Here is a 20,707-nt window from a genome sequence, read left to right on the forward strand (position 1 = left end):
ACCAAGACTTAATTACAACAAGACACGCCCTCTTTCCTCTGGAGCAGACAAGGCAATGGAGCAGATGATGGCGTCTGAACTGTCTGTATCTGATGAGTGCCCGGGACCACTTCACACAACGTCAAGATATGAGCACACTCGGAAGCGAGCCTCATCTCTAAACCCACGAGCACTGCGTACAAGCAACAGCTATGACTTTCTGTTGAGAAAGCATTCATCAGTTGACCAGGAATCACAGTTTAACTTTGAGGTCAGTGTATAGTCTTGCGGAAGCCAGACCCAAAAATTACCTCCGGGATGAAACGTATGGTTTGCGAAACTAGTCAGTACATAGAGAGGGCCAGGCCACCACCTTCAAAGCTACAAATAGCCGGCCAGAACAAGCAGCAACCAGATCCTCCCCTTTTTAGCAGCAATAATATTATTTATGGACAGTCGTACTCTAATGCAATGGCTCTGGAACTGATTAGAGATATTACGTAGGCGGTACGCTTCTGTATGTCCATTTGCTGCCAAAAGAATTCTTGCTAGTTGTTAAGTATTGTGTTGAGTGATTTTAGTCACCTAACCACTCTACAGGTATAGGTTAACCACTCTATGTATGTACTTCCTGAGTACGTGCAGGGTCAGCAAGCTAGCTAAGCGATAAAGAAACTAGCTCACAAAGCTGCATGTAAGCTTGTAAATCTAGCTAACTACTATGAAAATGAAAAAGTCTCTGGTAATGCCATCTATTGCAAGCATGGATGAGGAGATTAGATCAGTATCGTGTGAGGATTTTGAGGAGGAAGAGGAGACGCTTGAGGTAAACTAGTGGGAGGGGGGTAGTGGATTGAAGCCATCGACTTCATTTTGAAAGTACTAGAATCGGCTCCGTAACAAGAGTAGTTCTGATGGTCCAAATTTTCTGAAAGCATAGAAGGAGCCTGTTTAGATTTGAAACGGGCCATAATTTGGAAAAAGACAGTGGATATTTAGTACATAACCCAAAACAGGCCGATTTTTGTAACATAAAGGCCTCTCTCTAAGCTTGCAAAAAATCATAAAATTAACGTTATTGAAACAACAGAAGTTAAGTTATGGCCGTTCTAGGTAGTGTGTGAGTGGCTGAACTGTTGACAGAGTGTGTATGAGTGTGTATATATGAATGGGGGAGGGTGTGCGTCATGTTACAGTAGGTAGAGCACTATAGATTACAAGTTGATCTTTCCTTCTCAGGAATCCATTCTGTCAATTGGATCATCAATGACACCACTAGAGTTCAGGGATTCAGTGGACAATGCTCTTCGACTGGCTGTGCCCGACATCGTAAGTTGTGTGTCTGAATATAAACTGTGTGCTCTGGGTGTACTGTGTGTGCATGTGAGTGTGATTTGCTTGATTTTAGTGTTAAAAATCCCTTGTATTGTTGAGGAGTAACAATGTGTTACAAACCAACCCGAATTAATGCATGCAACTGATTTGGTCTCTCTTAACTGTAGAGACACTCCCTTGTTTTGCTGCTGGATCTGGAGACCAATGAGTTGGCCTACTTCAACTCTGACGATAGCTGCCAGCCCATGCCCAAGCAGGGGATGGTCTGGTGAGTCTACACACACACACACACACACACACACACACACACACATACACCCTCACACTCTCACAGGGAGGCAGTTCGGAGGAGAGTCCCTGGTTGGAGCCAGACTTCCATTCCTGAGGATGACCCCATTCACGGTCTGCTTCCTAACCTAGGGCCTCTTGTAGATAAAGAAGTTGGTAAGTTTGTTAGATTGGCTTGAGGACATGCAACTCATAACTGTCACATACACATACACATACACACAGTATTGCTCAATCCGATTGTGGAGAAGAAAGACAACAAAGTGGTCGCCCTTTTAATAGTACGTATGTTTGTAGCAATAATCACTATTGACAATATTTTATCCTTCTTTTAGGCTGTGTGTAATGAGCCATCACAAGAGAGGATACACTGGCTGGAGAAGAATGTGTTAGTGGCTGCATCACGAGTGCTCAAGCACACAGCTGCAGAGAAGGGTAAGAGGAGGGCAGAGAGCATGCTAGATGTGTGCGGTGACCTCATTGACCTGGACACTGCCTGTCTCACTATCAAGATCCTTAAACATGTGAGTCGATTGATCTTAGAGCAAGAGCTCAACACTTACGTATGCCATTCTCGTAGGCATACAGTCCTTGAATATATGTGAGTGACACTTTCCTCTTATTTAATGTATAGCTACATTTAATACTTCATGTGGTGATTCTTGCTCCTCCCAGCTCAAGCAAATATTGGAGGTGAAGATGTGCTACATGTTTATCCTTGACGACAGTACCCAGGAGCTCGTCTGTCAGGTGAGAACAGGAATGAATGATAATTATGATCAATTATATCTCATGTACAATTATGTAAATACACACAGGTTTTCAACGAAGTTCCAGTTGACAACGAAATCCGACTTCCAGTAAGTGATCCCTTGTCTCACTAGAGAGCTTCACACTCATCTCTCACCTACCCTCACCCTCACCCTCACTCCTAGCCTCACTCTCACCTTACAGATCTCCTCCCATAGTCTGTATGGCCACTGTTTCACCACTGGGGAAACTATCGTTATCAAGAACATCTCAAAGGTCTGCACACTTACTATAGATCCAGTGATGCAATTTCTGATTTTTGGTCAAATTTCTGATTTTTGTGCAGGATATGAGGTTCAATCCTGCTGTTGATATTGTTAATGGTGAGAACAACAAAATGTATAGAGGTGCATGATCATGTGATTGTCACATGACAGGTTACGAGCCGACCATGATGATATGCATGCCAATGAAGGTGCCGATGAAGGTACAGCAAGAGGATGGAAGTGAGCAGGAGTTCATTGCTGTTGCTGTTGCTTGTGACAAAATCAACGGAAAGATGTGAGCTCATGCAAATTGTATAATTATACAGTATTCCATGAACACTATGTTCCTCATGTAAAAAATGCTGTAATAATTATATATGATCAACAGACGGTTTTTGCCTGCACCCCTTTCATGCAGGTTTAGCACAAGAGATCGAGAGAACATGAGGTTTGTGCTTCGGTTCAGCTCGTCGGTACTGGACAATACGCTGGCCTTCCAGAGAGAGCTCAATCTTAAGAAACAAAACCAGGTTCTCCTACAGATTGCCAAAAATCTTTTCAGCAATCTTAGTGAGTGCTGAATGAAATCCATGCAGTATTTCTAACTTGCGATGTACGTACCTTATTACTTGTAACCACTGATGCATTGCATAGTCATACTGCATTGTGCTGCTGTTTGTACTATTGATAATTATAGTGAGTAACACATTAACAATTTGCAGGTGATTTGGAGCACCTCCTTCAACAGATCATGAACGCGGCTCGTAGTCTGATTAATGCTGAACAGTGAGTTTGTTACACAAAGCTGTCCACACAACCAGATTGTAGCTTTGGCTGCTCAAAATCCGTTCTACAAGCTTTAATACACACCATAAAATTCAATACACCAAAAGGTAGTAACATAATGGTAGTAACATAATGTACCCTTCCCCCAGATGCTCAGTGTTCCTACTGGACCAGCACACTGGGGAGTTGGTAGCCAAGGTTTTCGATGGAGGACTGCCAGACAAACAGAAAACTATCAGCATCAAGGTCGGGCAGGGAATTGCTGGCTATGTGGCAGAAACAGGTGCAGTTCAAGTCTGTTTAGCACTGAAAAGTCTAGACAGGCACCACCGAGTGTACATGCTTGTGTCTACATACCTTTGTTTCGTGTTTCATGCATTCCTGAAATTGTAATAAATAACGCGTGCTCAGCTCCTGTACGTGCGTATAGACAGAAATGTATAAATTCTATCATATTTTTGTTCGCTCTTACCTCACACTATTCCTCTCACTGTGTGCAGGCACGGTGGTGAACATCTCTGATGCGTACCAGCACCCCAAATTCTTCCAGGCTGTGGACAAGAATACAGGGTTCCACACAAAAAACATCCTTTGTTTCCCCATCATGCTAGAGCAGGAGATTGTGGGTGTGGCTCAGCTCTGCAACAAAATCAATGGTCAGTCAAATACTCAAGCCCTCAACTTAAACACTCAAAGTCGGGCAATTTTGAAATTAAGATTATTCCGATTCCATTACTTATACAGGTAAATTCTTCACCAAGTATGATGAGGAGCTTGCTACGACATTCTCAGTGTATTGTGGTATCAGTCTATATCAGGTGAGCAGCTCAATAGCTATGCTCAGTGTAAACCATGCATATCTGATACGCAGACCCGACTGTACGCTAAGATGGAGGAATCTCAGTCGAGAAGTCACCTGGCCAATGAGATCATGTTATATCACATGGATGTAAGTTGGTCTCGATAAATTATATGCACTTACCCCCCCCCCCCCCCCTCTAGGTGTCAGCTGAGGAGACGGGGGCTTTGGCTCAAGCAGAGATCCCGCCCTGCTCTCAGTGGGATCCTCAGTTCTCACGTCTCACCTACTACCCTAGCAACGTGGAGGACTCTGACTCTGTCATGGTATGTCTCTAACCAGCCTCCCTGTGTGTCTGGATATGGTGAAAATTATGAGTTACAAGAGGAAAATGCTTGTTTCCTGCATGTATAACGTAGATTACAGTGACCTTTAGCTGAGAAAACAAGCAGTAAAGTGCATGTTTACAGTGTGTGTGCATACCGGAAAGTAAAGTTGGCACACATAAATTATTTGTTTTATTATAGGCTGTAATGAGCATGATGAATGAGATGAACTTGATCAATAAGTGGAGGTTGGACCAAAGTATACTAGCAAGGTACGTGTGCTGACATCATAACTACTTTAAACTGCACTAATAAACATCCATACCTCCTTCTGCAGTTTTATTGTACGGGTGAAGAAGGGTTACCGTAATCCTCCCTACCATAACTGGGACCATGCCTTTTCTGTCAGTCACTACTGTTACAGCCTCTTTAAGAACTGCTCCAGTTTGGACCTCCTTGATGACATAGAAATCCTAGCTCTCTTTGTGTCCTGTATGTGTCACGACATTGACCACAGAGGCACCAACAATGTCTTCCAAGTCAGATCTGTAAGTCTCACTTCATAGCAATAGCCACTATCAATATACATGTAGATTCAAGTCAGTTAAAACACTACATTGCAACCCCTGCTATGATGTTACACATGATCTATTTGTGCAGAATTCCACCCTGGCTTCTCTGTACAGCTCAGAAGGCTCTGTACTGGAAGTGAGTGAGCACCCATGATCTCACCAGTCCACTAATGTTCACATTGCTTATTGGCTGTAGAGGCATCATTTTGCTCAGGCAGTGAGCATTCTCACGTCAAAAGGATGTGGTTTGTTCGACCACCTCACCCCCACTAACTATAGAAGGATGCTTGACCTCATGCAACAGATTATTCTGGCCACAGACATTGCAGACCATCTCAGGAAGATGAAGGACATCACAAAGATGGCAAAAGGTACATGTACGTTATGTATACGTACAGAGTGGTTTTATTGGTATGTGGATTTCCTACTTCTTACAACCAGAGGAAGTAGGAAGTATGGGATACATCCCCGCCCCCCCTACCGCACACACAGTCACTATTTTATACCTCTCTCCCTCAGATGGCTACGACCGGAGCAACTCCACCCACCATCAACTGCTCTGCTCGGTCCTCATGACTGCCTGTGACCTATGCTTCAACACTAAGAGCTGGGAGGTCTCAGAGGAATTGTCTAGCCTCCTCTATCGTGAGTTCTTCACACAGGGTGACCTTGAGAAGGCCCTTGGAGAGACACCACTGGAGATGATGGACAAGGACAAGGCGTATATACCTGCACAGCAAGTTGGGTTCCTCAATGGCATTGCAGGACCTGTCTATGAGTGAGTGCTGCATGATCTCCACCTTGTGTGTACTGTTTCATAGGCCTTCTAGTGGTATTTAGAGGTCATGGATTTATGCACAAGTACAGAAGATGTGCTTCTTTAGTTACTTTCTTGCTATGGCATAATTGACACTTGCCAAATGCTATAGCGACTATTGTTTGTAGGCCAGCACATTCCTTATTAGCTCTTCGGTATGAATTGTTGTGACCTACATCTATAATTAACCTGGCCCCTACACAAACACACACACACATGAAGGGTGTTGTCACAGCTACTGCCAGGAATGAAGTATTCTTACGAGTCTTTTGAGGCCAACAAAGCCAAGTGGACTGAACTGAGCAAAGAGGGTGAGCCGCCTTCACCAGAACCAGACTAAACTCATTATTGTTTCTCAGCCATTGCTACAATAATGTGAACATTAATTTTTGTTAGTTGTATTATTGGTTATATTTTTTTTATTAGAATTGATCTTGCACGTGCGTACCTTATCTATTGCATCAGACGTGGTAATTATAGTGTGTGCACAGGAAGCAAATTTAAACAAATTCATTATGCAAGGAGCACATGACAATATTACTTGTAACGACTGGTAAACCAAATATAAATGAGGGCGAGAGAAATTAAAAACGTGCAATAATACTACGTCCAGTGCCTCACTAAAGACACACAAAGTGAACACAGTTAAGTTTTAGTGTATAACAAGTTAGGGTTACTCAGTGGCAGCTGCTTCCTCGTCAAGTTCAACTGCCACCTGGTGGTCCCCTCGGTGACTTGGTGGTGGTCCTGGCTCTTCCTCAAACATAACCATATCCTCCAAATCCTCCACCACCACTTGGGGGTCAGAGTTCGTCATACTATCGGTAGAGGCACTGGAGAGCGAGAAATTTGAGCCATTTTGAGGGATAAGTCGGTCGACACTTGATGTGTCGTCAGAGTTACTGTCGAGTGATCGTCTAGGACTGTATGTCTTGGAAGCTGAGCTCTTGTTACTAATGTCTTTTTTACACATGGGGCATGTTCTCTTCAGCTTCAACCAAGGGTCCACGCACTTCTTGTGGTACTCATGCCTGCATAGAAAGAAGTCATGCTAAATTTGTGCAGAATGGATAATTATGCCATCATAATTAATTTTTGTTGACATGACCGATATTTATTAGGAGGTACCAGTCACAATATTTACAGGAAGGGGCATCACAATACAACACTCAGTGTTAATATTAGGTCATGAGGATAAGACAGGGAAGTAAGGCAGGAAATAATAGCAGAGAAAAGTACACCCACACCTCACTATAATTATATAGCAGTATCACATGCTCAGTAGTGGACACACAAGAAGGGTTTACTACGAGACACTAAACTTTTCCTAATGCAAACTTAGTTAAGGTTACGGTCAACCGTTTGCTCATTAATTATTCATGAGCTAGATCTAGTGATCTTTTCCAGCTAGAATGAGCTGGAAGTCCAGCTGAAACGCAGTAGTCATTTCATGGCTCGAATAGACATTTTTACTGTAAAGCTTAGGTACAGTCTACTGTAGCTTCACTATATGCAGGGCGGGTCAAAGAGATATTTTGAAAAAAGGCTACTGAAAGCTCACAAGAGGTTGTTTTCCTTGGCTCTGGCCGCCATTTTAAGTGGAGTTAGTCTACATATGATTATTTTGTGAGAGTTTGTTGGCCTGGAAAGAAAAAAACGCTTCGACCCGCCCTCCAGAATGGTAAGAAGCATCATATAAGACCAAGAACACAGAGCTAGAAGTGTTTTTGGAAGTTTAAAATGACTACTAGTTTTGTGTTGTTTCTAGTAACTTGATGATCGCTCAGAGCTTCCACTGGAAGATGTTTTGAAGATTGATACTTGTCATACAGATTGATACACCGATATATTTATCATGTATGCGCTTCAAACTTCTCTCATGGCATTTATAGTTTCACAAAAATCATTATAAGAAAATCATGAATATTCATGAGCAAACTGTTTACCGTAACCTTAACAGAAGCCTAAGTAGTACATTCCAGTGTTTTACTCCCAAAACAACAATGGGATCTCCCTCTACATATACATGTACACAGAGGAGGCACACACAGTATATAACACTGCTCATCACTCATCCAGCGCTTACCTGCAGGGCAGAACTCTGATGGTGTCCTTGTTATGGAAGGTCTCCAGACACACAGCACACATGGGCTCCTCCATGCCCTGAGGGAGTACAAAATAACTATTATTATTATTACCTTGTACGGAAGCTCTAAGTATATTCATAAGAAATGTGACACACAACATAAACATAATACAAGGAGTTATGTAAACACACACACATACACACGAGAGATAGGAACTCACCATCTGTGATTTGTGTGTTTTCAGGGGTAGGCTATCCACAAGACGCCGAGTCTCTTGGTCCGTCTCTACCTGCACATTAGTATTAGGGTGTCAAACAAAACATCAGTAATGTGACCTAATACGCCACATACATGTATGATAAGCCAGGTGTACCTTGTACTATGACCTCTTGGTTATTACTAACAAATACTTGTTATTTGTAATGTTTACCACATATTATGTATTGCCTTGGTATTATGCAGACCCCTAACTAAACTCCTAATATCCAAAGGTGCAGGTACAGGCAGACGTGATAACAAGCAAACATCTGTATTGGCTATGATAACAACTCATTAAGGCATCTGCTAAATGAACACAAGTAGCTGCTAATAGCAACACCCTCCACACACACACACACACACACTCACCCGTCTCCTCCTCATTGCGGCTCTGAGTCGGCATCTCCTGATATAACTCAGCATAAACCAAAGGCATGATAACACTGTTAGAATGCAAAACGTAAACACCACGAAATAGAAAGTCTGTGATGATTGAATACTCGGGTAACAATATCCAAGAATCGCAACAAGGCCAGAGTTTTCTTCCGGTTGCTCCTGGATACTGTTCAGTAAGTCTTCAGAGATTTCGATAGCAGCGACAGGAATGCTTAGAGAAGGATCTTCCTCAGTGAGTGAGCTTGAGCTTGAGCTTGAAGGCAAGTAGTAGAAGAGTACACCAGCTGCACTCAAACTCTGAGCAACGGTTGCCTTCTTGTAGTCTGAGCAACTTGTGTCTGAAATAGCCGAGTCTACGTCCAGTGGCAGTGGTATCATAAGCACAAAGGGGTTACCAGTAGATACAGCTTTGGAAATAGCTGCAGTGGTGTTTGGGTTGAGTTGACTGCTACATCCAAAGTCGTAGTCAGGGATTAGAAGAAATTTCAAGTGCTGGAGCTGTATTCGGTGGTTGCCGTAGTCAGCATAGTCTCCAACGATGGTCTCCATTATCGCCGAGTCACCACTCCCGACATTTAGAGTCACCTGTGCCCTGTACGTACAGTAGAGGCCTTCACAATGAGTGATTAGGGATATGTAAGCAACGAACAAAGTCACTACAAACTTTGAAGCGTCCATCTTCATGATCTTTTTGCGCAAACTGTTCTGTTTTTTTTTTGCGCTAGCTGCTTATTATAGTCTAAGGGCGTTCCAGACACACCCACCTTTTTTCCTTATTGGTTGCTCATGCGCAATACCATCCTTCTTCTTGATGGTCACACACGTGTTTGGGAGGTAAGTCATCTAATCTAATATTTATGCATGAATCAGAGGTATGCTTACTGCTACTACAATGCCAGATATGTGTTTAGTAATCCATTTAGTTGTTTGTGTGCCTGTGTTGTTACATGAGTCGTAATTGAGGCAATATTTTCTCCAGATATGAGGACCATTTTAGCATCACAGACAGTCACCATCCCTGACAATGGTAAATCAAAAAGCTTGCTGTACAATTCAATAGTTGATATTGTAGCTGTTAAGCAGAGAGTACTCCAGACGGTGTTTATAGTCTCCTTTAAATTAGTTCACTCTGTATACGTGTACATGTGTCGGTAGTTAACTCAATCTTCCCCCTCATGCAGTCACGCTCTCGGTGAAGAGCCGAATAGTGACTGTGAAGGGACGCAGGGGGACCCTCGTCAAGTCCTTCAAGCACATGGGCCTGGAACTCGTCAAAGTTGGCAAGAACAAACTGAGAATAGACATCTGGTTTGCCAACAGGAAACAACTTGCTTGTCTGAGAACGACCGTCGGCCATCTTAATAACTTATTCAAAGGAGTCACGTATGTAAGTAAATTTATTTGTTATAATTATGTGCGACTCTCATTTAATATAATATAGTCGTGACTAGTTACATGCATTCTGTGACACTCTGTATACTCTAAACTTTTTTTTTCAGGGCTATCAGTACAAAATGCGAGCTGTGTATGCCCATTTCCCCATCAACCTGGCCATCACAGAGGGGGGTAATAAAGTGGATCTCCGAAACTTTCTAGGAGAGAAGTACACTCGGACTGTGCAACTGAGAAAGGGCGTGGTTTGTAGTACAACTGGAGTCAAGGATGAGATCAAACTGGAAGGAAATGACTTGGAGCTTGTTTCCCAATCAGGTGCGTGGTAAAAGTGTTAATATTTGGAAAAGTTACTTATTATTATTGCTATTTTTTGCAGCTGCTCTGATCCACCAGTCGTGCCTTGTCAAGAGAAAAGATATCAGAAAGTTCTTGGATGGAGTGTACGTGTCTGAAAAGGGAACTGTTGATAAAATTGAAGTATAAACTGTACCTTACTTTTCAAGCTCTATTATGTAAAGTTCAATAAGTGGTGGTCTTTACATTTTGTGAGATAATTATTAAATGGGCTGAGTTATTCAACAATAAATTTTTAATGAATCATAGGATAATAGCATCATTAATGAAGTACTAGCTTTATATATAGGAGCTGGCCATGTAACTGTCAATCATCTGGGAGACCACTCAGACCAGTCATGTGATATATACAAGATAGATCGCCCATTCTTGTAGACCACCCAAATAATTTATTATAAATAATAAAAAATGTATGAACATATTAATTGGCAATACAGGAACAGCAGCTAGCTTCAGCTAGCTTTGTTCTGTTTGTGTGAGGATTTATCAGTTTTCATTGTGTCCACTGAGGGGGGTTGATTCTTCTTCGAGGGGGCTTCCTTGAGACGAACAAAAGTCACGAGTACCATAAACTGCATGTGTGGGTGAGCAAAAAATGTCGAGTGTGAGGAAGCCACCATAACTAAACGACAGCCTTCTTAACTTACCAGCATCAATACATAGAGGGCAGCTGGCACACCCAGTAGGACATAGTAGGTACTACCAAAGCTGCCAGCACCACCCGCCCACAGAGCACCTAATATGGCTCCTACGGAGAAGCAGGATCTGCGGAAGCCCTGTCCAAAACCTGTTTAAAACACATGACTAAAGGTTACACACGAACAGCTCTCACCTTGAATGTCAGCTGGTAGTATCTTGGAGTAGAGAGAAGCGCCTGTTACCAGGGCAAACGGTAGTCCCCATAGCACTATGACTCCACCGATCATAAAGCGCCACATTACCCAAGGGGTTTCTAACAGTCAGAACAAACCAGTAATGCACAGCTGTACATGGTTAAATATACTAAAGTACCTACCACTGGTGGCATTCCCAACAAGTCCAAGCAACCAGCCCCATCCTACGATATCAAAGATGAGTCCGATTAACAGTAGCCAGCGATCACCAAGCAGTCGACTGAGGAGACTCACTAGTACAAACGCCAAAATGATCTGTGAATAAACATTTGAACAATAAAACTCTCATATACACTTAGTTGGGCTGCCAAAAGCAAGATGCTAGCATCACACAGTAGTATGGTTTGACCCCTACCTCAAAGCCAGCACCACTATAAAAGAAGCTAATTTCCTTTTCATTCCAATTGAGAAGATCCTCAGCCATTGGCACGAACATTGTCTAAAAGAGAAAGAGAGCTAGTATAATTATTATACAGGAATAAGCATTGTGTAATTGCACTCACCTCAATGGTTGCCTGGTTGAACATCGTCACAAACAGTAAAGCTAACAAGACAATAATCTCCTCACGAACCATCTCACTCAGCAGATACATACAGTACTTACGAAACCTCCCAACTAGAGCTGAGCATCCTTTCTCCTCTCTAACTGCTGGCTTCACCAATATGTAAGTGTCGACTGAGACAGAATGGTTTATGGTCGGACTTGACATTCTTTGAGTTGGTGATGTGCTGCCGTAAGCCACTCCGTTAATGCATGAGGACAGAGTCTTTGTGTGCAATAGTGGAGCAACCTCGTCTTCGCTGACAGTGGTGTCTCCATTGGTCGACTGAGTAACAGCCGTGTTGTGATTGGATGTATGAGCTTCTACAGACTTTGAATTTTGAGTTTCACCGTCTTGCTCCACGTGTGGCAAGCGAAAACAGAAGAAAAGAAACAAAATCTCCACGATAATCCAGACAATTGCCATGAATACCTAGAGCAACATACAATAGAGTTAACAATATCTAATGCAACCGTTTACACAGCTTACACCAGGGAAGGATAGACGATTGACTGGAAATGGTCCCACTTTGAAATTTGCCTCTTCAAGGAACAAATTGAAGGCAGGACCTACAAATTAAAAAACCTCAATGACATAGCAACGTATAAACAGACAAGCAACTTACCAACAACCATTCCCAATTGCCGGAGTGCCAAGAACAGAGAGTAGATGGTCGTCCGCTGTTTCTTGCTAGTGGTGAGTGCCAGCTCAGCAAAGATTGCAGCTCCAGCTCCCGCCCCCGCCCCGACAACAAACCGACTGGCCAGAATAAGGTACGGGGACCCAACGGTGTAGGCAGCAAAATACATGAAATTTCCTGTATTAACAGAGAAGGTATGAACTCCTGTGCTTGTTATGTAACCCTATTGCATAACTAAAGTCTATTTGCGTTGAGTTCGACCTCGGAAGTTATGTGATCAATCATTTATGCTTTATGTGGTACATGGTGGACAAGTATGTCTGGGACTTCTACATGGAAAATGCTAATTTTTAGCTGGTTGAAGCTTACCAGCTCTACAGCATATAGATAGAAGCGCCTTTTAACAAGGAATTCAATGGTATATGTAACTTTGGAATTTCAGTAAAGTTATGACAACTTTATGAAGGTCAAACTCAACACAAATAGAGTTTAACTGTTTTGTTTACCTCCAATCTCAAATAGGTTTCCCACTAATACGATCCACTTGGTTTGTTTCGTCTTGTCAAAAATGATACCGTAGAGGGGACTGGTGATCAGATTAGATATACTGAAGGCAGACAAGGAGAGCCCATACAGCCATTCCTCACCACCCAATTCTTGAACATAGTTATACATAGTTGGGAAGATGACACTGTACTCGATCCCCCCTGTCAAGAAGAACATGGCCATGGTTATGTAGGTGCTCCATCTCTTGCAGGTTCCAATACTTAGTCCAGGCATAGCTCTTAGTGTTTAGTCTTTGAGATCAGACATGTTAGAGGAAGTCACCTTGTCAACAGTCTTGCTACAATACACGGGTCTGACCCCGAGGCCGAGCTTCAGCCCCACCGATCTTTTTTGGAAAGTGATTGGATTTGTTGCTGTACTGTATGGACTCCCTCCCTCCCTTTAAAGAGGTTCAAAAACAAAAGGTCCCCATGGCTCCTGCCATCAGGTACAATTGCAATAGACTTGCATACACTGTTGTTATAGGCAGTTACATTAATAGCGGGAGGAACAAAGAGATCGCAGGACATTTCCAGTGAGCTACAGGCACACCAGTACACATCCTGCACAAGTTCACATGATTATTATAGTGAGTTGAATTCCTAGCAGAAATTGAAAAGTTAGAATCAAAAATCAAATTCAAAAGCTGCATTGTCACTCGTAGCTGGTGCGTTTTTATTGGATACTGAATGTGGAGAAGTGGGGATGTTGTCTTGAGTGGGGGATAGTGTGACAGTGGCTGACTGATTGTCGGGAGGTGGGTCATCTTGAGGGCCATTGGGAGGTACTGTTGGATGATCATCAAGATCTTCATTGTCTGACAGAGGAGGGGTCTCGGCCCCACCTCTCACCTGTCTCCTTCGCATTCGAATGAGGTTAGTCTGCATGGAGTGAGAATAATATGCTCACAAAGTTGGCTTTTTTTAATAGCTACTTGAAAAAACCACTCACTTGGGTATAATATAGGCTTGTAAAATAATGCATTTGTATCAAGTTACATAGGGATGGAAGACTCGCTAAAAAGCTCACCTTGAATTCTCTCTTCTTAGCTAAAGCTTCAATTCTATCTGTAACATCACTGAAGGTCATTTTGGGGTAGAGCATGTTGGCCCAGTGTTCATACCCTTTCATTAGATGTTTCAAATCAGACAACTGGGTAAAAAGACAATCACACAATCTTATAATTCTTTAATAGTTGTTTAGCTGTGAATTCCTAACCTCATGTCCCTTTCCTTTAAACTTGAGCTTGGGAAACTCTGTTTGTATGTACTTCAGACCCTTATCAGAGAAGATCCGATCTATTTTGAGAGTGAGAATTGGTTTTCTCTTCTTCAGTGGAGGTCCGTCATCATTGGTCCCTGTCTGATTAGCTGTCGTACCAACTCCCAGATCAAATCCAGGCACGCTTGTTTGGCCCATATCCCTCTAAAGCGGAAAACCTCAACTCAACAAGTATCTATGATTGAATTGACTCACCGTTCCTGCCGCTCTATTCTCTGAAACTCTGTCTTGCCTGGCAGAAAGCTCAGCCAGTGAGGGCATAGCAGGAGGGAGGCCAATATCATCATCTCCAAATTCATCTAGATCATCAGCAAACAACGGTTCCTCGTCACCGTCAAAAGCAAAGGAAGGTCTCTCTGGAGAAGCAGCCATATTATTATTTTCTTTGCGCCCAAATGGTATGGGAAATCCCTACAATCCTGGGAAATCCCCTTTAGATCTATATAACTCGTGACGATCCCGTGCCCAAGGAGAGCTTAGAAGCTGGTTTACACAGCTCACCTCAGCAGCCAGCTAAGCCTCTACAGCTAGAAGAGCGCAGCCTGTACAATGGCTAACTATGTGCAAGAGGAAAAGGACAGATTCTCATACATTTACTCTTCTGAACTGGACATTCCATTCAGAATAAAAATGTAAGGATGAAATAATTCTAGCTTAGTAGATCTATATCTACCATCATGATCAACTAAATTTCCCTACAGTGGAACACTTGAGGGCCAGAGAAAGAAAAAGACTGTGCAAGCGTTGCTAGCTGATCCTCAGCTGCAGTTCTCCGGTCTCTATCAGAATGACTACTCGGATGTCTACGTTGTCACCGAGATCTACGCTAATGGGAAGAGGCTGACCCTACCGTCTCAAACGGCATACAAGTCATTCTCGAATCGATGGAACTGGAACGAGTGGGTCATTCTACCAATTCACTTCAAGGACATACCTCGAAATGCCAAGCTTTCCTTCACCATTTATGATATATACGGACCACAGAAAGCGGTGCAAGTGGGTGGAACCACTATCCCGATATTCGGAAAGCATGGGTGCCTTCGTAAAGGGATCCACGATCTCCGTGTGTGGCCAGATGTTGTTGCTGACGGAAGCTTGAAGAATTCTACCCCTGGAGAAATTGAAGATAATTCTGAATCACAGTCTGAAATGATTCATCTTTCGAAACTCGTTCAAAAGCATCGCAAGGGCCGAATGATGACTGTGGATTGGTTGGACAGACTCACCTTTCGCGAGATAGAAGTCATCAACGAACGAGAGAAACGTCGCTCTAACCATATGTTTCTCACTGTCGAGTTCCCAAAGTTTCACTATGATGGTTTCGAGCATGCAGTGGTGTATTTCGAAAGTGATGGAGATCTACCAGAAACACACTTACCACAGTCCGAATTCAGAGTCGTACTTGATCCTGATTGCAATTTGGACAACCTTGTTGAGCGAAAACATCACAATCTCACTCATACACTTCGGAAAGGCCATAACGCTAGAGATCTCAAACCCAATGCAAAGTTACGAGCTGCCATCATGAAGATTGTTAATGGACCCCCCACCCAGACTCTGGATGCAACCGAAAAGTCACTCATTTGGACGTTTCGTTACTTCCTTATCGAGCAGAAAGCGGCACTCCCAAAGTTCCTTCGAAGTGTTAGCTGGGAGACAAAGCAAGAAGCAGAGGAAGCTCTGGACCTGTTGTACAAGTGGCAGCCATTAGATCCGGCCGATGCTCTCGAATTACTGACATCCTTTTTTAAAGAGCCGAAAGTTCGACGATACGCCATCTCTCGACTTCGTTGTGCTGACAATGAGGAATTGCTACTCTATCTCCTGCAACTGGTGCAGGCCCTTCGATATGAGGACCCTGTGTTCATGAATGAGAAGCCTGAAGACCAACCACCGGCACTGTCAGAGGAGGCCACCTTCAGCGAAGGTTTGTGGATTGATTACCTAAAATATAATGTTTTTAATGAAAGCCTTGGATTTGAAAGCATAATTATTACAGTATATTTCCCTTCCCCTTTATTGGTATTTTAACTAGATCACAGCATAATCATAATTATTGTATTATTGTGTTCACAGCCACTAAGTCTCGAATGGAGCGTGAGTTGGCCGAGGCGTTTCAAGAGAGTGAGGGATTGTCAGAGGATGCTCCCTCCTATGGCTACAACGATGACCTCCCTAGCGACAGTGACAGTGAGCACGGTGATGACATGTTCTCCTCTTTCCCTGTGTCCAACTCTTTGGACACTTCACTCTCAGCACCTAGCAGTATGGAAACATCTGTTCTTGATGAGTCTGAGGTTTGTATGTGATGTGTGTGTGCGCAGAGCTATGGCTTTAGGTTTAACATTTGATTGGTTACACACATACTTATCTGGCTGCGTCTTGCGAAAGTAGTGGTTACTGATTTGGCTTCGTACATCTGTGTGAGATGATTATACCACACATGTGTTGAACGATTGTCCCCCCCCCCCCACACACACACACACACGCTAGTACCTGGACCTGTCCAGCTTTTTGATAGCTCGTGCGTGTCGTAGCACACAACTAGCCTCGTACTTCTACTGGTACCTGTCAGTCGAGTGTAACGAGCTCAAGGAGAACGCACTCAACATCAAATATGAGAGAATCAGACTCAAGTTTCTTGAGGAGCTTAGACATGTGAGTCTTTATATGTACATGTACATGCCTATAAAGAACTATACATAGATGTGGTTTTGAATTAATTTCTTGGTTTATACGTTTACACTATCATGTGTACGTGTTTTTTGCATCACTGTAGGGCTAAGGTTAGTCTGTTTCATGCCTAATTGAGAATATTCTTGTTTTTAGAGCCCTCGAATCAAGTGGCAAAAGCGAGGGAAGATGATTGTGCAGCAAGAGCTTCTAGTGGCCGAGCTAATGGGCATAATGACTACCATCTCCAACAGCAAGGAAGACAGACCCAAGAGAGAGGAGAAGCTCCGGGCCATTCTCTCATCTCGTTCTTCCCTTCTCAAATTCCCCCACCCTGTACGACTACCGCTGGACCCACGTGTGCGTGTGACTGGACTTATTGCTGAGCGGGCGTCCCTGTTCAAGAGTGCACTAACTCCAGCCAGAGTGGGTTTCCACACCTCTGACAATGACATCTACTGGGTGAGTGCAACCATTAATTAGTGTGTTTGTGTGGTCACATTTCAATAGTTAATCACTTAATGCGCTTGTGTAGGTGATGTTCAAGTTAGGTGATGATCTGCGTCAGGACCAGCTCGTTCTTCAGCTGATCTCTCTCATGGACCGCCTCCTCCAACGAGAGAACCTTGACCTCAAGCTGTCCCCCTATAATGTCCTATCTTGCTCTGCTAATCATGGTACACAATCTACAGTGTAGAATAGTCAACTTTCCTGTAAATCTGCTTTACTGTACAATGTAAATGATTATGGGTTGTTCAAATGTCTCGGGCTCAGGGCAATGTAGTAATGTGATTATGGTATTCACTCGTGGATGCTTGCAGGTTTTGTGCAGCTGGTGAAGGACACACAAGCTGTTGCTCATGTTCTCTCGACATACAAGACCATACAGGTAAGCCTGTGATAAAAAATATATATAAGGCCTGCACTCTACAAAGGCTAGTGTGATGTGGCATATTTTACAAATGATTTTCTTTATAGACTCACTAATCATTTGTGTAAAAAAAATTTAGCAGAGAATGGTTTCGATCCATCGACCTCTGGGTTATGGGCCCAGCACGCTTCCACTGCGCCACTCTGCTACTTGATTATGTGAATCATACAATACTCTTATCATTGCTAACTACCTGCATGTGATGCAATTGCATTCCAATGGTTGCTGTCCTAGCAACCAATTGTTATAACTACAGTCATTATAATAATGATTATAATTATGCAGAACTTCTTCAGACAGAGAGCCCCACAAGAAGGAGCTCCATACGGCATACAACCAGAAGTTATGGACACCTACGTCAAGAGCTGTGGTACGACATCATTACATTTTCGTAATTGCATGGTGACGTTATTTATTGCAACGTTTGTCCTGTAGTTGTTTGTCCCTTTTGATTCAGTTTTGCTTGTCTCTATGCAGCCGGCTACTGTGTGATCACCTACCTGCTCGGTGTGGGGGACAGACATCTTGATAACCTCTTACTATCCAACTCTGGCCACCTCATTCACGTTGACTTTGGTTACATCCTTGGCCGAGATCCCAAGATTTTTCCTCCCCCCATGAGATTGAGCAAGGAGATGGTGGAGGGCATGGGGGGAACATCCAGTCAGGAGTATCAGCGATTCAGGGAGCACTGTTACAGTACCTTCCTCGCACTCAGGAGGTACAAAACTTCAATTATACTGTGAATTATACTGGCTTGAATTTGTGTTGTGTGAATTTGTGTTGCTTAGATCTGCAAATCTGTTTCTCAACCTTTTCTCACTGATGCTTGACTCTGGCGTACCTGACATCGCCTTGGAACCTGACAAGACTGTGCAAAAGGTTTGTTGATGTTACCAATAGGTGTAATTATAATCACTGTGGTTTCCTAATGTGCAGGTGAAAGACAAATTCTGCCTAGACTTTAGTGAGGAGGAGGCAGTGAGGCATATCCAGTCCCTTATTGACGAGAGCGTCACAGCTGTCATGGCTAAACTAGTGGAACGAATGCATATCATAGCTCAGTACATGAGAAAGTGATTCAATACAACAATGTAGACTAGTTCATTTCATTCATCATAATAATACTTTATTGTAATTATTGTTAATTGTTGCTGATTGTCATTAATATTGTTATTAGCCCCACCCCACCCACCAAAAGTAAACAATAAGCCTTATTATAAGGTCAAGCGTCGAGCATCCAGATCGAGATTGCTGGGGCTTTACTGAGTGACAATGGCTGCTACCCGTGGCTCTGCTTTTACAACAAATAAGAAAAATATGGTTAGATCTGACTACATACTTTTGCTATTGGCTTGTCATGATTTTTGTTTTGTAACCAAAGGAGGTAGAGAGTGTCTCAACACAGTCCACAACACTGCTCTCAAGGATGAAGAAGGCTGTTGTATGGGTAGTGTCTATTCTAACTGTTGTCATTGCTCTCAAGACTGCTATGCACTGGTATGCCACCATTGGCAGCATTCCTCCATAATGTCAGCATGTTTGCATCCCTCCCACCCACCCACCACACACACACATCACAGGGAGCTAAGTGGAGCTTGGTTTGCGGCTAGGTCCTTTTTGAGCTCAGGATGGGCTGCTCTGTATAGAGTCTCAGGAGAGAATGATGTGTACATGCAGTTGGTGATTTTCCCCATTGTTACAAACGTTGTGTTTGTGCTGGTCAACAGTTTCTTTGCTTTTCTGGATTTGACTGGCAGACCTGCATTTCTGGTCAAGTACAAGATACAGGAGGCTAAAGCACTGCCTGTAAGTACTCATTCACGTTGATGTGTATGTATTCTTGTCTTTGTGGTAATTAAAACATAACGTGTTAGTAGCTATAACATACTGGTGCTGAGGTGTCTTTCCTTGTTGAAATAGCCTGTCAATAAATAGCTCATTGATTTTTCTCGCAGGTAAATTGGCAGACTTATAAGAAGACCATTGTCCGTTCTGCTCTCAACTCCACAGTGACCAGTGCAGTGTTCCAGCTGACAGTGTACCCTCTCTTTGTCCTGAGGGGAACTGCCAGTGGCTATGAGCTACCCTCATTTCGTACTGTGGTGGCCAACCTCTTTGTGTGTATGGTTGCTGTGGAAATCTTTTTCTTCTACTCACACTGGTCAGTGTTAGCTACCAGCAAATTAAGATATGATCTTTGATACACCTTTTGCAGGTTGTTTCATTACCCTCCGCTCTACAAAATGGTGCATAAGACCCATCACGAGTGGATAGCCCCTGTGGGGATTGCCTCCATCTATTGCCACCCTCTGGAGCACTGTTTTGTCAATCTTCTACCAGTGGCTGCTGGACCACTAATTACAGGGGCTCACATGTCTGTGAGTCTACTCTGGTTCTCCCTGGTGATTATCAGCACCACTATCAATCATAGCGGCTACCACTTCCCCTTCCTGCCTTCCTCTGAGTCACACGATTTCCATCATGCTAAGTATGTTTGAGTGGTTGCCTGAATTGTGTGGTAAAGCTATAATTTTTTGTACCAGATTTAACCAGTGCTATGGAGTGTTTGGGATATTGGATCGCCTCCACAATACTGACCTCAAGTTCCGTGCAAGCAAGGCTTATACTCGTCATACAATACTATTGGGGCTGAAACCAGCCAACCAACTGTACCCTGATAAGAAAGACACTTAGTATAATAGTGTTGTTTGTGTGTGCATGTGTGTGTTGTCTCTGTTGTAAAGTTGTTGTTACTATAATTATTATAGTAAATTATGGGGAAAATTCCGT

The 20,707-nt window shown here is 43.1% G+C and overlaps 7 protein-coding genes across 9 annotated transcripts; 4 read left to right on the forward strand and 3 right to left on the reverse strand.

Moving 5' to 3' along the window:
- The first annotated feature begins 55 nt into the window (after positions 1-55).
- LOC135349924 (cGMP-dependent 3',5'-cyclic phosphodiesterase-like) lies at positions 56-6,379 on the forward strand. 2 transcript variants are annotated; one of them, XM_064548584.1, is made up of 24 exons: positions 56-250; positions 1,219-1,308; positions 1,482-1,582; positions 1,649-1,758; positions 1,828-1,883; positions 1,938-2,126; positions 2,278-2,352; positions 2,421-2,462; positions 2,557-2,628; positions 2,699-2,735; positions 2,790-2,913; positions 3,037-3,188; positions 3,341-3,404; positions 3,554-3,687; positions 3,905-4,060; positions 4,149-4,222; positions 4,276-4,353; positions 4,407-4,529; positions 4,731-4,801; positions 4,867-5,077; positions 5,190-5,237; positions 5,298-5,472; positions 5,621-5,879; positions 6,141-6,379. In XM_064548584.1, the coding sequence occupies exons 1-24, from the start codon at positions 56-58 to the stop codon at positions 6,256-6,258; spliced, it is 2,754 nt and encodes a 917-aa protein (XP_064404654.1). In that variant the 3' UTR covers positions 6,259-6,379. The 2 variants fall into 2 exon arrangements, with proteins under 2 accessions (XP_064404654.1, XP_064404655.1); XM_064548585.1 differs by lacking the exon at positions 56-250 and adding an exon at positions 610-805.
- A 34-nt stretch (positions 6,380-6,413) lies between these two features.
- LOC135349952 (E3 ubiquitin-protein ligase RNF13-like) lies at positions 6,414-9,404 on the reverse strand. Of its 2 annotated transcripts, none has more exons than XM_064548627.1 (4): positions 8,633-9,404; positions 8,226-8,294; positions 8,005-8,081; positions 6,414-6,949 (listed from the first exon to the last, which is right to left on the reverse strand). In XM_064548627.1, the coding sequence occupies exons 1-4, from the start codon at positions 9,341-9,343 to the stop codon at positions 6,592-6,594; spliced, it is 1,215 nt and encodes a 404-aa protein (XP_064404697.1). In that variant the 5' UTR covers positions 9,344-9,404; the 3' UTR covers positions 6,414-6,591. The 2 variants fall into 2 exon arrangements, with proteins under 2 accessions (XP_064404697.1, XP_064404696.1); XM_064548626.1 differs by having other exon boundaries at positions 8,226-8,290; positions 8,629-9,404.
- Positions 9,405-9,411: 7 nt separating this feature from the next.
- Positions 9,412-10,624, forward strand: LOC135349985 (large ribosomal subunit protein uL6-like). The gene is made up of 5 exons (XM_064548672.1): positions 9,412-9,493; positions 9,639-9,686; positions 9,841-10,046; positions 10,159-10,369; positions 10,431-10,624. The coding sequence occupies exons 2-5, from the start codon at positions 9,641-9,643 to the stop codon at positions 10,535-10,537; spliced, it is 570 nt and encodes a 189-aa protein (XP_064404742.1). The 5' UTR covers positions 9,412-9,493; positions 9,639-9,640; the 3' UTR covers positions 10,538-10,624.
- Positions 10,625-10,793: 169 nt separating this feature from the next.
- On the reverse strand, positions 10,794-13,381 carry LOC135349939 (uncharacterized). Its single transcript, XM_064548605.1, has 9 exons — positions 12,990-13,381; positions 12,469-12,660; positions 12,333-12,412; positions 11,805-12,275; positions 11,657-11,740; positions 11,424-11,556; positions 11,241-11,360; positions 11,056-11,195; positions 10,794-10,980 (listed from the first exon to the last, which is right to left on the reverse strand). The coding sequence occupies exons 1-9, from the start codon at positions 13,261-13,263 to the stop codon at positions 10,861-10,863; spliced, it is 1,614 nt and encodes a 537-aa protein (XP_064404675.1). The 5' UTR covers positions 13,264-13,381; the 3' UTR covers positions 10,794-10,860.
- A 69-nt stretch (positions 13,382-13,450) lies between these two features.
- Positions 13,451-14,725, reverse strand: LOC135349973 (protein TIPIN homolog). The gene is made up of 4 exons (XM_064548657.1): positions 14,506-14,725; positions 14,248-14,454; positions 14,059-14,181; positions 13,451-13,910 (listed from the first exon to the last, which is right to left on the reverse strand). Exons 1-4 carry the CDS (start codon positions 14,680-14,682, stop codon positions 13,656-13,658), a joined length of 762 nt encoding a protein of 253 aa, XP_064404727.1. The 5' UTR covers positions 14,683-14,725; the 3' UTR covers positions 13,451-13,655.
- Positions 14,726-14,755: 30 nt separating this feature from the next.
- On the forward strand, positions 14,756-19,104 carry LOC135349923 (phosphatidylinositol 3-kinase catalytic subunit type 3-like). Its single transcript, XM_064548583.1, has 11 exons — positions 14,756-14,942; positions 15,012-16,237; positions 16,387-16,607; positions 16,804-16,968; positions 17,140-17,445; positions 17,519-17,660; positions 17,805-17,872; positions 18,200-18,284; positions 18,392-18,635; positions 18,706-18,796; positions 18,854-19,104. The coding sequence occupies exons 1-11, from the start codon at positions 14,860-14,862 to the stop codon at positions 18,992-18,994; spliced, it is 2,772 nt and encodes a 923-aa protein (XP_064404653.1). The 5' UTR covers positions 14,756-14,859; the 3' UTR covers positions 18,995-19,104.
- On the forward strand, positions 19,105-20,701 carry LOC135349961 (fatty acid hydroxylase domain-containing protein 2-like). Its single transcript, XM_064548642.1, has 6 exons — positions 19,105-19,237; positions 19,299-19,414; positions 19,498-19,723; positions 19,873-20,078; positions 20,133-20,405; positions 20,461-20,701. Exons 1-6 carry the CDS (start codon positions 19,190-19,192, stop codon positions 20,609-20,611), a joined length of 1,020 nt encoding a protein of 339 aa, XP_064404712.1. The 5' UTR covers positions 19,105-19,189; the 3' UTR covers positions 20,612-20,701.
- The last annotated feature ends 6 nt before the right edge of the window (positions 20,702-20,707 follow it).

The sequence above is a fragment of the Halichondria panicea genome, chromosome 16 (assembly GCF_963675165.1).
Source record: "Halichondria panicea chromosome 16, odHalPani1.1, whole genome shotgun sequence".
In the NCBI taxonomy this organism is placed as follows: domain Eukaryota; kingdom Metazoa; phylum Porifera; class Demospongiae; order Suberitida; family Halichondriidae; genus Halichondria; species Halichondria panicea.